This window comes from Entelurus aequoreus, linkage group LG21 (assembly GCF_033978785.1).
Source record: "Entelurus aequoreus isolate RoL-2023_Sb linkage group LG21, RoL_Eaeq_v1.1, whole genome shotgun sequence".
NCBI classification, from domain to species: Eukaryota; Metazoa; Chordata; class Actinopteri; order Syngnathiformes; family Syngnathidae; genus Entelurus; species Entelurus aequoreus.
Window position 1 is genome coordinate 13,720,131 of NC_084751.1, and position 18,496 is coordinate 13,738,626.

General features: G+C 41.2%; 1 protein-coding gene across 3 annotated transcripts in view; it reads right to left on the bottom strand.

Annotated features, from left to right (window-relative positions):
• Window positions 1-18,496, bottom strand: part of LOC133638425 (astrotactin-2-like) — a 910,889-nt gene that overhangs the window by 457,295 nt on the left and 435,098 nt on the right. For all 3 annotated transcript variants that reach the window (XM_062031014.1, XM_062031015.1, XM_062031013.1), the window contains exon 5: window positions 893-1,045. In XM_062031014.1, coding sequence (XP_061886998.1) covers window positions 893-1,045 — 153 coding nt within the window. The remainder of the gene's footprint in view (window positions 1-892; window positions 1,046-18,496) is intronic.

Sequence of the window (18,496 nt, forward strand, 5' to 3'; positions counted from 1 at the left end):
TATGTTGCTGGTAAATAATATGGTTGTAGTAGTAGGCCAAAGTTAAATGATTTAGTATGCACTAATTAAAGGGGCAGAGCTTTAAGAGACATTTTAGCTTTTATATTTTATAAGATATATTTTTTGTAAAACCACAATTAATAAATATATTTCAGTGAATAACTTATTGTTCAAATCTGTATATAAATATGTACATAAAGTGTTGTAATTATATTGTAAAATGGATGGATGGATGGACGTTTAAAACAAAACTGTTATTATTAATTAGTAAGTATACATTTTTTGAGCCTTTTTAGAGAAAATTATATCATTGTAGTAAATTATGCAAATTACTCGATGATGTCATGGTGACCACGCCCATAGCCACGCCCCCACCGCCACAGGTATTTTGGCAGTTTATGGGAAACACTGATGTTCTATATTTTCAATGGAACATATAACATTTTGGTGTTGTTTACTTGAGTCATATTGCAGTCTCCACGTATCTCTTATGTGTGACTGCCATCATATTGCATTCTACACGTTTTCCTTATGTGTGACTGCCATCTACTGGTCACACTCAACATTTCACCATGTACAAATAAAATAGCTTTGAGGTCGGTAAGCAAAACCAGAATTATTCCGTACATTAAGCGCACCTGGTTATAAGGCGCACTGTCGAGTTTTGTGGAAAAATAAATAATTTTTAAGTGCGCCTTATAGTCCGGAAAATACAGTAATTAATACATTGATGTCGATTAATGGTGCAGCCCTGACATATATTTAGATCATTGTGATCATTTAGATCAGTGTGTGAATGTGTGTGTGAAGGTAGAAAAGCGCTATACAAGTATAAGCCATTTACCATTTCACCATGTATCATTGAATTCATTCGACAACTTCTTGGCCCTACCTCGGGTGTGGCTGGGGACCCTGCGGCGGCCGGTAGACGAGCTGTGGATGACGTGCTGGTAGTGGGAAAGGTCCGGCGATGTTTTAGGAATGCGGAAGCTGTCCTGGAACCTCTGCATCAAATCCTCCACCGCCTCCCTGTTTGGGTCAAGGGCTGCAGCAGAGAAAGACAGAGTAGAACTATTACTCACCCTTCCAAGTGACCAATACGTTCAGACATTGAAGAAAGTACTCCTAAATTCAAAGTGAGGGCATGCTGCAAATAACTTATTCTACTTGGGATATATCAGAAACCAGAGCATCATATACATCATGAGCCAATAGCCTGCCCCATTTAGGAAAAAAAGTAGCCATATTTCAGTTTTTTTGTTTTTTTTCCTTCTCCTGGTCTTCAAAGGGTTCCATCAATTCAATATTGCCTCATCTCGCTACAGGGATCCTGCCAACATTTCTTCCCCTAGTGGCCCAGTCTCAGTCATTCTGATAGATGACTCAAGAACACCTCGCTTTGGGGAAAGTGACTCTGTATTCGAGGGAGAGAAAGAACAGCTTTGCTCACTTTCCTTAGAGCCTGGAAATGGTAAAAGAAAGGGTGTAAAAGCCAAGTGCCATATATCAACGTTCTCACCCGCAACAAAGAATATTCATGACAAAACCTTTGTTGAGGTCAAAAGGTTGAGACCGTTACACTTTATTAGATATGTTACTAATTGATTAACTTCCTTCCATGTTTTCCATTTACGTTTTTTTTTTTTCTCTTGCATATATATACACTACCGTTCAAAAGTTTGGGGTCACATTGAAATGTCCTTATTTTTGAAGGAAAAGCACTGTACTTTTCAATGAAGATAACTTTAAACAAGTCTTAACTTTAAAGAAATACACTCTATACATTGCTAATGTGGTAAATGACTATTCTAGCTGCAAATGTCTGGTTTTTGGTGCAATATCTACATAGGTGTATAGAGGCCCATTTCCAGCAACTATCACTCCAGTGTTCTAATGGTACAATGTGTTTGCTCATTGGCTCAGAAGGCTAATTGATGATTAGAAAACCCTTGTGCAATCATGTTCACACATCTGAAAACAGTTTAGCTCGTTACAGAAGCTACAAAACCGACCTTCCTTTGAGCAGATTGAGTTTCTGGAGCATCACATTTGTGGGGTCAATTAAACGCTCAAAATGGCCAGAAAAAGAGAACTTTCATCTGAAACTCGACAGTCTATTCTTGTTCTTAGAAATGAAGGCTATTCCACAAAATTGTTTGGGTGACCCTGTCATAACGGGGACTGTGAGGGTTTTGTTTTCCCAAGATGCAAGAATTGGAACGGACGTGGCGTGCAGGTAAAGACATAGTTTAATTATTACTATAAACTACAAAGTACAAACAAAAGGGTACAAACAAAAGGCGCTCACCGCAGAGGAAAAAACTTGACTATGACAAAACAAAAGGCGCGCACAATGGCGGAGAACTATGAACATTAAACAAAAACTTACGTGACAAGGAACTGTGAACATGGCATGAATGTGTGACATGACAATGTGAAAACGTGAGACAGGTGTGTGTGAGTCCAAACGTGGAACAGGTGAAACTAATGAGTAACCATGGAAACAAAACAAAACCAGGAAGTGAAACCAGGAACTAAAAAGTGTCCAAAAACCAAGCAAAACAAAAACAAGATCAACACAGACATGACAGACCCCAAACTTTTGAACGGTAGTGTATATATATATATATATATATATATATATATATATATATATATATATATATATATATATATATATATATATATATATATATATATATATATATATATATATATATGAATGAATGAATGAATGAATGATCTTTATTGTCATTGTGCATGTACAGCTACAGGTCCAACGAAATTTAGGTTGCTTCCCTAAGGTGCTTTGCATTTTTTTTTAAAAAGAAAAAACCACACAATATACAAAAACAACACAATATACACAATATGCAATATGGCCTAAGACCACTCTAATAGGCAATGTAAAAAAACGAGACAGTAAAAAGTATAAAGTGACTAGTGAACTGACTATAAGGGTGTACCCCGCCCGAATGCAGCTGAGATAGGCTCCAGCGCCCCCCGTGACCCCGAAAGGGACAAGCGGTAGAAAATGGATAGATGGATGGATATACACAAGTATCACATTTTGAAAAAAACTGCACAAAAACATCTTTTAAATTTTGATGCTGGTACGTTTATGGCTGAGTGCTTTAAAAAAATGCAAAAAACATTTTCTGTTACAAATTACCACACTGACACATCCTGCAAAACATAGATGGAAACACATTTTATTTGATTTGTAATTTCCTGCATCTGCGCATATTTCAACTGTGTTATTAAAATGATATTTTAGAAGTGTTTTGTGAAATATGAGCTTGCTTTACATGGCCTTACTTGTGCATATGTTTTTTTCATGACACATCCGTTGATCTGACAACATTGACACCAATCTCACATCTCACACACATCTTAGTTATCAAAGAACAGCTTATAAATATGATTAATGTATGAGTAGCATGAGAGTCTTATTATTATGTGTACATGATACAATCACTTAATGTGCAATATGTGTGTGCGGGATAAGTTAGAATAGACTGAATAATTGTCCTACATGGGGAAATTATGTGTTTGTAGTGCATATTTTTACATACAATAACAATGGCAGTGTTTCCCATAAACTGCCACGATACTTGTGGCGGTGGGGGCGTGGCTATGGGCGTGGCTATGGGCGTGGTCACCATGACATCATCGAGTAATTTGGATAATTTACTACAATGATATGATTTTCTCTAAAAAGGCTCAAAAAATGTATACTTACTAATTAATAATAACAGTTTTGTTTTAAACGTCCATCCATCCATCCATCCATCCATCCATTTTACAATATAATTATAACACTTTATGTACATATTTATATACATATTTGAACAATAAGTTATTCACTGAAATATATTTATTAATTGTGGTTCTTACAAAAAATATATCTTATAAAATATAAAAGCTAAAATGTCTCTTAAAGCTCTGCCCCTTTAATTAGTGCATACTAAATAATGTAACTTTAGCCTACTACTACACCCATATTATTTACCAGCAACATAAAGTGAAACAGAGGCAGAGGTGTCCTGCCACAGTCAGTAACAAATAAACAGAAAACAGTAGTAGTCAAATACAAATAAGGCAAGAAGAGAAGTATCCTACACTTCTCTTTTGTAAAGTAAATCTGAACAGCCTATATGGGCATCTACATCAACTATATGATTTGCCTGAGAAGCTGGACAGGACAAAACAATAAAAAAAATAATAATAATAAAAAATAAAATAAAAAATAAAAAAATAAAAAAAATAAAAATAAAATATATTTGTGGCGGACGTAATTCTTTCGTGGCGGGCTGCCACAAATAAATGAATGTGTGGGAAACACTGAATGGTCAAACATCATGAAAAGCTAGTCAGTTTTAAGTTGGACCCCAGATGCAGGGAAGAGGAGCGATTGCAGTCAAAACAAGTATTTTTAATGTCTGTTGCGACACAAATACTTCAGGCAGTACTCTACAGATGACAAAAACACCAGTAGAAACTGGGCGAAGCCAAGAGGCTAATAAATAAAGCTTCTAAAGACAACAAGTGATACTTGCAACGGTTCTCGAGGAGGAGGCAGGAAGAAGCCAGAACAGACTCCCAAAAAAGCAAACGGTCCCCAAATCTGCGGTCCCCTCCAAGGTTTCTAATTGTATCCCATCGGGTTGAGTTTTTCCTTGCCCTGATGTGGGATCTGAGCCGATGATGTCGTTGTGGCTTGTGCAGCCCTTTGAGACATGTGTGATTTAGGGCTACATAAATAAACTTTGATTGATTGATTGATTACGGCTGTGGGTAGAAAAAGACCACTCCTTCCTGCATTGTGGCTGTAACAGTTGCTTCCCAAAATGTAATACATTTTCCTTTAAGCTCCCACAATCATTGATGACATGTCCACAAGGCCAACACGTTGCTATCTATCGAACGTGATGATCTCCACTACCTTGAAAAATGGGTGTGGGGTTAAACTACTCACTTATTGTGCACCTGTAGGCTTAAAATGGCTTTGTTTGGCCTCACAGCCCCAATGGCACATGTTTTACTTCCCGCTGAATGCCCCCATTGTGGGATGAATAAAGTCTATCTCATCCTATCTTGTCCTAAAAGAATACACATTTTAAAAAAAAGAACTATATGCTCCCAAGAACGGGTCTTGAAAAAGCAACCTATGTATTCCCAAGAACGGGTCTTGAAAAAGCAACCTGAGGGTTCCTGGTTCGATCCCCATCTTCTACCAACCTCGTCATGTCCGTTGTGTCCTTGAGCAAGACACTTCACCCTTGCTCCTGATGGGTCGTGGTTAGGGCCTTGCATGGCAGCTCCCGCCATCAGTGTGTGAATGGGTGGATGTGGAAATAGTCTCAAAGTGCTTTTAGTACTGTATTTTCCGCACTATAAGGCGCAACTTAAAACCTCCAATTTTCTCAAAAGCTGACAGTGCGCCTTATAATCCGGTGCGCCTTATATATGGACCAATATTGAGCCACAACAGGTCTCGCAACTACGGGATGCATAACGTAACCCCAGCCTCTACTGTAGCGTCTATTCTATGTGACTTATAATGTGGTGCGCGTTATAATACGGTGCACATTATATATGAACAAAGTTTTAAAATAGGCCATTCATTGAAGGTGCGCCTTATAATCTGGTGTGCCTTATAGTGCGGAAAGGTAGAAAAGCACTATATAAGTATAACCCATAACTAGAGATGTCCGATAATATTGGACTGCCGATATTATCGGCCGATAAATGCTTTAAAATGTAATATCGGAAATTATCGGTATCGGTTTCAAAAAGTAAAATGTATGACTTTTTAAAACGCCGCTGTACAGAGTGGTACACGGACGTAGGGAGAAGTACAGAGCAGTTGCGTCTCCCAGTCATACTTGCCAACCCTCCCGATTTTCCCGGGAGACTTCCAAATTTCAGTGCCCCTCCCGAAAATCTCCCGGGGCAACCATTCTCCCGAATGTCTCACAATTTCCACCCAGACAACAATATTGGAGGCTTGCCGTAAAGGCGCTGCCTTTGCCTGCCGGTCCAATCACATAATATCCACGGCTTTTCACACACACACAAGTGAATGCAATGCATACTTGGTCAACAGCCATACAGGTCACACCGAGGGTAGCCGTATAAACAACTTTAACACTGTTACAAATATGCGCCACACTGTGAACCCACACCAAACAACAATGACAAACACATATCGGGAGAACATCCGCACCGTAACACAACATAAACACAACAGAACAAATATCCAGAACCCCTTGCAGCACTAACTCTTCCGGGACGCTACAATATGCACCCCCCGCTACCCCCCCCCCCAACTCAACCCCCCCCCCCCCCCCCCCACATCCCCGCCCACCTCAACCTCCTCATGCTCTCTCAGGGAGAGCATGTCCCAAGTTCCAAGCTGCTGTTTTGAGGCATGTTAAAAAAAATAATGCACTTTGTGACTCCAATAATAAATATGGCAGTGCCATGTTGGCATTTTTTTTTTTCCATAACTTGAGTTGATTTATTTTGGAAAACCTTGTTACATTGTTTAATGCATCCAGCGGGGCATCACAACAAAATTAGGCATAATAATGTGTTAATTCCACGACTGTATATATCGGTATCGGTTGATATCAGAATCGGTAATTAAGAGTTGGACAATATCGGATATCGGCAAAAAAGCCATTATCGGACATCGCTACCCATAACCCATATTCACGGTTATCTTGTATCCTTCTGAGAATCAGCCACCTCTGCAGTGGACATTTGGTTTTTTGTCTATTTATTTGACAAATGTTGTGGAAAAAACTAGTCCTTTTGAGCGAAACAAACGAGTCCATATCAGTAGACCCTGGCTCTCAGGGGGATATGTGGGATTGTCCTATTTTTGAGTCAATTCGGTAAATAATACTGTTGAATAGGGATGTACGATAATGGCTTTTTGCCGATATCCCGATATCGTCCAACTCTTAATTACCGATACCGATATATACAGTCGTGGAATTAACACATTATTATGCATAATTTGGACAACCAGGTATGGTGAAGATAAGGTCATTTAAAAAAAAATAAAAATAACATAAGATAAATAAATTTAAAACATTTTCTTAAATAAAAAAGAAAGTAAAATAATATAAAAACAGTTACATAGAAACTAGTAATTAATGAAAATGAGTAAAATTAACTGTTAAAGGTTAGTACTATTAGTGGACCAGCAGCACGCACAATCATGTGTGCTTACGGACTGTATCCCTTGCAGACTGTATTGATATATATATTGATATATAATGTAGGAACCAGAATATTAATAACAGAAAGAAACAACCCTTTTGTGTGAATAAGTGTGAATAAGTGTAAATGGGGGAGGGAGGTTTTTTGGGTTGGTGCACTAATTGTAAGTGTATCTTGTGTTTTATATGTTGATTTAATTTTAAAAAATAAAAAAAAAAAAAAAAAAACACGATACCGATAATTAAAAAAATGATACCGATAATTTCCGATATTACATTTTAAAGCATTTATCGGCAGGCCTATTTATCGGACATCTCTACTGTTGAACCTCCAAAATCAAAACGCGGAGACTCAAGCTGCCTAATGTGCAGATCACAGAGTGTTTCTGCTCCCAGATCAATGGGAAGACATGTTTATTTCACTACCAAATGGCAGACAGGAAGCACAGGGACACAAAAATGTTTCCGACCAACCGAACAATCTTGGAGGTATGAGAATAACTTTTGTTTTTTTCTGGTAGCCATGTCGCAAACGTAAGTGTAGGTGCATCTAACTCTTGAGCGTATGCAAGTGGGGCTCAGCGGATAATGGAGAATAATCCAAACTGACATTTAAAGCTCCCAGCAGAAGTAAAAGTTCCTTTACGGTACTTGTGATCGTCTCTCTACTAATATGCTATTATCTTAAACCAGCAGAAGACCATGGGACACTAAGGCTGCACGATACAGACGACATACAATATAAATCAGGATTGTCAAACTCAATTTAGATGGGGGGGCCACATGGAGAAAAATATACTCCCAAGTGGGCCGGACTGGTAAAATCACGGCACGATAACTTACAAATAAAGACAACTTCAGATTGTTTTCTTTGTTTAAAAATAGAACGAGCACATTCTGGAAATGTACACATCTGTCAATACTAGGTCTTTGGCGTGGTTTGCTCTCCCGTGGTGCAAAAGAAATGGAACGGACGTGGCGTGCAGGTAAAGACATATTTAATTATTACTATAAACTCAAACAAAAGGTACAAACAAAAGGCGCTCACAGAGGAGGTAAAAAACTTGACTAGGAAAACAAAAGGCGCGCACAATGGCGGAGAACTATGAACATTAAACAAACAAAAACTTACGTGACAAGAGATGAAACAAGAACTAACGTGACAAGGAACTGTGGACATGGCATGAATGGGTGATGTCGCCAGGATGAACAACAGAAACAGAAAAGCCTATATAGTGACATGATAAGTGAAAACAGGTGCGTGACTAACTGTGAACAGGTGCGTGACATGACAATGTGAAAACGTGAGACAGGTGTGTGTGACTCCAAACGTGGAACAGGTGAAACTAATGGTTGCTATGGTGACAAACAAAACCAGGAAGTGAAACAAGGAACTAAGGAAGTGTCCAAAAAACAAAACAGCACATGGCCAAACAAAAACATGAACACAGACATGACAGAACCCCCCCCTTACGGACAGATCCCAGATGGCCAAAAACAAAAAACAGGATCAAGAGTCATGGGAGGGAGGGAGGGGGACATGGCGGTGGGTCGCCAGACCAGGTGTCCCCGAATCCACCGGGGCAGAGTCAGGTGGCGGCGGCGGGTAGACCGCCGCTGAACCTGACGAGGTGGGCGACCTGGGAATGGCCACATTCGTGGCAGACGAGGAGGTCGGCGCACCTGGCGTGGCGGACGCCCATGGAATGGCCACATCCTTGGCCGACGAGGAGGTGGGCGCGTTGTCGTGGCAGGCGGCGAAGCTTGGCGTGGCGGGTCTTGACGAGGGTCTTGGTCTTGGCGTGGGTCTTGGTCTTGGTCTTGGCGAGGGTCTGGGTCTTGGTCTTGGACTTGGTCTTGGACTTGGCGTGGTTGGTCTTGGTCTTGGACTTGGCGTGGCGGTGCTTGGACTTGGTCTTGGTCACTTGGCGGATCTTGGTCTTGGTCACTTGGCGGGTCTTGGTCTTGGTCACTTGGCGGGTCTTGGTCTTGGCTTTGGTCTTGGCGTGGGGCAGCCACGGGCGGCACTTGGCGGCGTGGGGCAGCCACGGGCGGCGCTTGGCGGCGTGGGGCAGCCACGGGCGGCGCTTGGCGGCGTGGGGCAGCCACGGGCGGCGCTTGGCGGCGTGGGGCAGCCACGGGCGGCGCTTGGCGGCGTGGGGCAGCCACGGGCGGCGCTTGGCGGCGTGGGGCAGCCACGGGCGGCGCTTGGCGGCGTGGGGCAGCCACTGGCGGCGCTTGGCGTCGTGGGGCAGCCACTGGCGGCGCTTGGCGTGGAGCAGGTACTGGCGGCGCTTGGCGTGGAGCAGGTACTGGCGGCGCTTGGCGTGGAGCAGGTACTGGCGGCGCTTGGCGTGGAGCAGGTACTGGCGGCGCTTGGCGTGGAGCAGGTACTGGTGGCGCTTGGCGTGGAGCAGGTACTGGTGGCGCTTGGCTTGGAGCAGGTACTGGTGGCGCTTGGCGTGGAGCAGGTACTGGCGGCGCTTGGCGTGGAGCAGGTACTGGTGGCGCTTGGCGTGGAGCAGGTACTGGCGGCGCTTGGCGTGGAGCAGGTACTGGTGGCGCTTGGCGTGGAGCAGGTACTGGTGGCGCTTGGCGTGGAGCAGGTACTGGTGGCGCTTGGCGTGGAGCTGGGCGTGGAGCAGGTGGATCTTGGCATGGTCGAAAAACTGGTGGTGGTGGTCGTGCTGGTGGCTGTGGCTTGGCAGGTCGAAAGACAGGTGGTTGTGGTCGTGCTGGAGGCTGTGGCTTGGCGTGACGAAAGACTGGTGGTGGGGGTCGTGCTGGTGGCTGTGGCTTGGCAGGTCGAAAGACAGGTGGTGGTGGTCGTGCTGGAGGCTGTGGCTTGGCGTGACGATGCTGAGCCACCCCACCTGAACAATTCCCAGCCCTAGCCCCCCCCTCAAGGAGCGGATACCAGACGCGCTCCCCGCGGTCTGGAACCGTCTTTTGGGGTGGGCGGAGGGGGTTCAGGAGGAGGGCAGAATCCTCCCCTCTAAATTGTCCAAAATGTCTTTCTTTCCCCCCCACCTGGGCTTTTGTGGGTGAAAAAAAAATTTCTGACTTGGGTGTGGCATGAGTCCTGGGGGGCGGGGCATGGAATTTGGGTGGCTTGGATTGAACCGGTAAAGAATTTGGGAAAACAATCTCCAGGTCTGTGGAGTGCTCCTTGAGCTGCCAGGCTGGCTGATTTCCATTTCCGCCCGGAGGGGGAGGAGCCTGCAGGAGCGCAGCGTGCTGTCCGCTCACCTTCCCTGACATCCTCGGTCTGGAGCGCCGCTTCCGGGACAGGGATGACGTGCCAACGTCCCCGGGCCAAAGGGAGCTGATCGGCACCAGTTTGCCGGTCGGACCCCACATCAGGTCTCTGCGCTTACCGGAGGAATAACGCAGCGTCTCTTCCTCCAACGCGCGGAGGACCTCCCACGTTGCCTCGTCAAAATTGTCCAATTTTTTTGCGGGAGAGCTCTCGTGCTGGCGACATCTGTCAATACTAGGTCTTTGGCGTGGTTTGCTCTCCCGTGGTGCAAAAGAAATGGAACGGACGTGGCGTGCAGGTAAAGACATATTTAATTATTACTATAAACTCAAACAAAAGGTACAAACAAAAGGCGCTCACAGAGGAGGTAAAAAACTTGACTAGGAAAACAAAAGGCGCGCACAATGGCGGAGAACTATGAACATTAAACAAACAAAAACTTACGTGACAAGAGATGAAACAAGAACTAACGTGACAAGGAACTGTGGACATGGCATGAATGGGTGATGTCGCCACGACGAACAACAGAAACAGAAAAGCCTATATAGTGACATGATAAGTGAAAACAGGTGCGTGACTAACTGTGAACAGGTGCGTGACATGACAATGTGAAAACGTGAGACAGGTGTGTGTGACTCCAAACGTGGAACAGGTGAAACTAATGGTTGCTATGGTGACAAACAAAACCAGGAAGTGAAACAAGGAACTAAGGAAGTGTCCAAAAAACAAAACAGCACATGGCCAAACAAAAACATGAACACAGACATGACAACATCATAATGTTGTTGGGTTTTTTTTACACTTACATGTTGCAGTAGTGTTCTATATTTATTTGTCGTTATTTATATTTTCTGAATAAATTGTGTGATAATGTTCATTAGTCAATGGTGTTATTATTTAATCTAAAAAGATTTAAAAAATATATCAAAATCAAATTACAGGATGTTATTTATGTAGTTTACTCATTTTCCTCGACTGATGTACTAACATCATGTGGTTTATTTTGTACATATGTAGCATCATCTACAAAAATACAAATAATTGCTATAGCGACATCCAGTGGACACATTTAAAACAGCTGTTTCTTTCATTCAAACATTTTAGGTTCATTTTTACATTTAGCAAACTCATATGCGGGCCGGATAAAACCTGTTTGTGGGCCTGATCCGACACCCCTGACATAAATAATCTGAATTTAGTCGACGATAGAGATTTTACTACTATAGTAAATATCGTGATGATGCATGTTGATGAAACATTCTAGCTGCGTTCCGCAAATTTGACAGTGACAAGCGGACAACGTGCGTCCTCAACGCAACGTATAATTATATGTAATGATGGGAAACGGTGCTTGCAGTGTGACCTAAAGGATGCAGATAATGGCAGGCGGAATACAACTGACGTGTTTTTTGGTTTATAAAATATGGTTAGTGCAGCTAAGGAGTGCACGGGACCAAAGCACAATCACTACTAACGAAACTCACCCACAGGGAACAATGTTCCAGGGCTGGCATACAGTCGTGGTCAAAAGTGTACATACACTTGTAAAGAACATAATGTCATGGCTGTCTTGAGTTTCCAATCATTTCTACAACTTTTATTTTTTTGTGATAGAGTGATTGGAGCACATACTTGTTGCTCACAAAAAAACATTCACAAAGTTTGGTTCTTTTATTAATTTATTATGGGTCCACTGAAAATGTGACCAAATCTGCTGGGTCAAAAGTATACATACAGCAATGTTAATATTTGGTTACATGTCCCTTGGCAAGTTTCACTGCAATAAGGCACTTTTGGTAGCCATCCACAAGCTTCTGGCAAGCTTCCGGTTGAATTTTTGACCACTCCTCTTGACAAAATTGGTGCAATTCAGCTAAATTTGTTGGTTTTCTGACATGGACTTGTTTCTTCAGCATTGTCCATATATGTCCATATATTCTAAAACCTTAATTAAGGTTTTAGAATGGCCAAGAACTAACTATATATATATATATATATATATATATATATATATATATATATATATATATATATATATATATATATATATATATATATATATATATATATATATATATATATATATATATATGTATATATGTATATATATATATATATATATATATATATATATATATATATATATATACATACATATATATATATGTATATATATATATATATATATATATATATATATATATATATATACAGTATATATATATATATATATATATATATATATATATATATATATATATATATATATATATATATATATATATATATATATATATATATATATATATATATATATATATATATATATATACTGTATATATATATATATATATATATATCGCAAGAGGTCGCAAGCTAAAGCTATTGAATGTAAACAGAGTGGATTGGATTGATACAAATATCGAAAATAACTATACAGAGTATAATATCATTATATGGTCAACTGTCATTTTTGTTGTTGTTTACAAACTCAGCAAATAAGTAACTGCACACAGGAAGGCTTTAAGGGCAAAACCCAAATAATTTAAATCAGAGCCAATACTAGGACAACATTTAAATATTGAATTGATATTGTTACACTGCCTCCCTGTGTTTTTGTCTGATTAGAATTGATAACACTTTATCATTTAAAGGCCTACTGAAATGATTTTTTTTTATTTAAACGGGGATAGCAGATCCATTCTATGTGTCATACTTGATCATTTCGCGATATTGCCATATTTTTGCTGAAAGGATTTAGTAGAGAACAACGACGATAAAGATTGTAACTTTTGGTATCTGATAAAAAAAGCCTTGCCCCTACCGGAAGTAGCGTGACGTAGTCAATTGAACAGCTCCTCACATTTTCCTATTGTTTACAATGCAGCTCGAGCGATTCGGGGACCGAGAAAGCGACGATTACCCCATTAATTTGAGCGAGGATGAAAGATTTGTGGATGAGGAATGTTAGAGTGAATGACTAGAATGCGGTGCAAGACATATCTTTTTTCGCTCTGACCGTAACTTAGGTACAAGCTGGCTCATTGGATTCCACACTCTCTCCTTTTTCTATTGTGGATCACGGATATGTATTTCAAACCACCTCGGATACTATATCCTCTTGAAAATGAGAGTCGAGAACGCGAAATGGACATTCACAGTGACTTTTATCTCCACGACAATACATCGACGAAACACTTTAGCTACGGAGCTAACGTGATAGCATCGTGCTTAACTGCATATAGAAACAAAATAAATAAATCCCTGACTGGAAGGATAGACAGAAGATCAACAATACTATTAAACCAGGGACATGTAAATACACGGTTAATGCTTTCCAGCCTGGCGAAGGTTAACCATGTTGTTGCTAATGACGCCATTGAAGCTAACTTAGCAACGGTACCTCACAGAGCTATGCTAAAAACATTAGCTATCCACCTATGCCAGCCAGCCCTCATCTGCTCATCAACACCCGTGCTCACCTGCGTTCCAGCGATCGACGGTGCGACGAAGGACTTCACCCGATCACAGATGCGGTCGGCGAGACGGAGGAAGTTAAGGTGAGTTCGGCGGCTAGCGCGTCTGCTATCCATCTCTGTCCTCCTGGCTGTGTTGTTGAGGTCCGCCGCTAATACACCGATCCCTCCTACAACTTTCTTCTTTGCAGTCTCCATTGTTCATTAAACAAATTGCAAAAGATTCACCAACACAGATGTCCAGAATACTGTGGAATTATGAGATGAAAACAGAGCTATTTTGTATTGGATTCAATGGGGTACCGATACTTCTGTTTCACTGGCTACGTCACGCACATACGTCATCATCCAAAGGCGTTTTCAACCGGAAGTTTAGCGGGAAATTTAAAATTGCACTTTATAAGTTAACCCGGCCGTATTGGCATGTGTTGCAATGTTAAGATTTCATCATTGATATATAAACTATCAGACTGTGTGGTCGGTAGTAGTGGGTTTCAGTAGGCCTTTAAATAATCTTGATTTTTTTTTTTTTTGAAAATGTTTAGTATCAGAAACTACTTGGTATTGGATACCCAATTTTGTAGTATCGCCCGGAGCTAATGTAAAGTATCCTGTAACGGCGCATGCGCGTACCATCATTCCCTCTGCTACAGGGGCAGCTAGAAGCTCCGCTGATAGCGCCGCCGGACACGCCCCTGTGAGTCCCGCTCAGACCGCGGCCACGCGCCTACACGGTTGCGGGCTATCTGCAATCAGCGCAACTGGATCTAATGAGGCTCGACAGCATAAAGACCAACGCAGCCGACGATCCAGTGCCGGAACGTAGTTTATCTGTCTTAGGGTAAGCTTCGCGTCTCTGGCTCCTCTCCTGTGTTTGCTCTCTGTATTCATCGGTTCCTTGTGCTCACTTGTTCCTGTCGTTTCCCTGGTCCCGCAGTATCCTCCATCGCCTTGGAAGTGAGCTGTGTGCCTCGCTTCCCTGGATCCCCTTCTAACTCTGACTGCCTCCCTCGATCCTCGACTCCCCTCGCTTTGGACACGGACCTCAGGACGCCTCTCTCCAGCCCCACGGACCTTCTTCTGCCCAGCCCCTTTGGACTTGTTTGCCTCTCCAACCAACACGCACTTATAACAACCTCCTGGTAATATGTCCTTGTTAATTCCTGCACATAGTCTTGCATGCACACACATAGTTGCATACACACTCCAATCACTCATCATGCCGTCTCCTTCCCCTGCATTTTATTCCACCACTACATGAAAGAAATGTGTGTTTCCACTCGTGTACGGAAGGGATATCCCATTCTCAACAGCTATTCACACCAAATGACCACATCGATCCATTTCTTTTTTCACTACTTCAAGTGCTATGAAGAGAAAAAGAGACGGTCTCTCTTTCTGCACGTACATCCTTATCACTTGAGTAAAACCCACTCTGCTCAGTGTGAAAACTCCCGACCCTCTTATGAAAAAGTCAGGGCGGCCAAGAGATGCTAAAGCTTCTGGCTAATGGAAGCAAGGTCATACTAAACGCGGGGCATCGCACTGGCAGCTACAGCTAAACGAAATGTCGATGTGGCGTGTTTAAAGCTTCAACCAGTATTAATATTTCCTTCCTTCCAATGCGATATCAATTCTAAGCCCTAAATTAATTCCAGTTCAGGTTGTCTTCATAGCCAAAGAATGGTAAAAATATTACATATCAGAACAAGAATACTAATGTTAAGTAATTAGCTACGGATCCTTCCTTATCAATAGATGGAACACTCAAAGGTATCTCTCTTCATCACTTATGTTTCCTTGGACCTCGCCAACACTCGTTGACCATAGACCCGTTGACCCATTGGACTGGTAGTCTCTTTTGCTAGAAAATGATGAACTCTGCATTGGGTGACTTCAATAATGATCACTGATTAGAAGTTAATAGTATAATTAATTGTCCACTTGAAAGTGCAAAATGTCACTGGCTCAAAATTAAGAAAACAAGCACAAAACCCAAAACCAGTGAATTTTAACACGTTGTGTAAATCGTAAATAAAAACAGAATACAATGATTTGCAAATAATTTTCAACCTGTATTCAATTGAGTAGACTGCAAATACAATATTAACGTTGTTATTTGTTTTGCAAATATTAGCTCATTTGGAATTTGATGCCTGCAACATGTTTCAAAAAAGCTGGCACAAGTGGCAAAAAAGACTGAGAAAGTTGAGGAATGCTCATCAAATACTTATTTGGAACATCCCACAGGTGAACAGGCTAATTGGGAACAGGTGGGTGCCATGATTGGGTATAAAAGCAGCTTCCAGGAAATGCCCAGTCATTCACAACCAAGGATGGGGCGAGGGTCACCACTTTGTGAGCAAATGCGTGAGCACATTGTTTAAGAACAGTTTAAGGACAACATTTCTCAATGAGCTACTGGTAAGAATTTAGGGATTTCCCCAGCTCTGGTTCGTAATATCATCAAAAGGTTCAGATAATCTGGAGAAATCACTGCACGTAAGCGATGATATGACTGCATCAAAACGTGACATCAGTGTGTAAAGGATATCACCACATGGGCTCAGGAACACTTCAGAAAACCAGTAACTACAGTTTGTCTCTCCATCTGTAAGTGCAAGTTAAAACTCTACTACGCAAAACCAAAGCCATTTATCAACAACACCCAGAAACGCCGCCGGCTTTGCTTTGAAAATGATTTCTGACAAGTAGATGTCTACCACAGCTGTCTCACGCACTTACACAAAAGAGATATTCGAGAATGATAGTGTTTTACAAAACAGATGCTTTGATGATTGCTATACAATAAAGGTTTCCAAAGTGCGGCAAGGGGTCATTTGCGAGCAGCAGTTTTTTTTGTTTTTTTTGTTTTTTATTGGCTTGCGACACATTCTGAAGACACAGACACACACACACACACACACACACACACACACACACACACACACACACACACACACACACACACACACACACACACACACACACACACAATATTTATAAATACAAAGGTACTGGACCAAATCACCCAAACAATGGTAATTGAAAACCAAAATGGCCGATGAACTGTGCGTCTTTATCTATTTTTGGTCCCTGACCGAGGCAGCGAGCAGCTGTGTATCTACATACACAGTGTGGAGCCACTCCCCTAGTTTATTATCACCATCGTGACAAATAGTATTATTATCACTAGAAGTATATACTATATATTACATACTGTATATATAATAAGTAAATATCACATATATTATATATTTTACATTGCTACTATGGTACATTCTTAGTGTACTTTATACCTGCAGTATCATTTCCATCCTTAGCCTTTCCATCCTTTGTAACTGAGCTACTGTGTGGAACAATTTCCCTTGTGGATCAATAAAGTTTGTCTAAGTCTAAGACTGGAGGATAAACATGTACAAGCAGAAGTAAACAAGATGACATGTTAATCACCGAGCTAACCGCCAAGCTATCTTGAAAACGACACAAGAAATACATGCTTGGTAAAGTTTAAGAAGTGTAAAAAAAACACGTACACAGGAGAAGGCAGATCGATCCATGCATGGGTAGTGTCGATACCACAGTACGAACAATACTAGACTGATTAGATCGATATTTTATTTTCAAATTTCCTCATGTTTTTTGTCGTCTTTGATATTGTTTACAAACTCAGCAAATACATCAGCAACTATATGGTCTCGCTGTCTATTACACATCATAAATACAATACAACATGTATAGTTATTACAAGTGATCGGTGTCTGTATCGGCTGATCTCACTCATGGATGATCGGTATTGGAATTGGCACATCCGAACATCCTTAACATGTATAAATCCTTAATTATGCAGTACATTCTTTTTTTTTTTTTTAAATAACAGAATGTGTATGTTGTTCAAATAAATTATGATCTGTATGTTACTCTTCTGGACTGTATTCTGATCTGATTCTCTGGCATGTTGCCTGTCATGTTTACACCAGGTGCACCCAAACCACTTTAAGAGTAGTAGATCACAACAAGTGCAAATCTTGCTCTTTTCCCCAGCAAGGCATGACAAGGGAAAAAACCACGGACATTCTAACCCTGCAACGCACGCATCCATCCATCTTCCCATCTCCCCATCCATCAATCATCAATAATGCTTATCCGCTGGAGGATCGCGGGGGAGGCTGCATCCAATTTCAGTGACTAACCGATATTCTCTCCTCTCCGAGGTTCTGCCTTCCAGCTATGGTCAGAGAATCTCATTCCACACTGCCCCACAAGAACAACCCTCCTGCTCCTATTAAAATAACATATTTAATGCCAGGCTTCAAATTTTAACTTTTTAAGGTCAAGGCAAGTGTTGCCTCAAAGGAGGGCTCATATTTTAGGGCACCAAATATGAGCCTTTTTGCACCAAGGCAAACATTATTTTATTTTGAGGTATATACTGTATATATATATATGCCTCACAATAATGAATATATATATATATATATATATATATATATATATATATATATATATATATATATATATATATATAT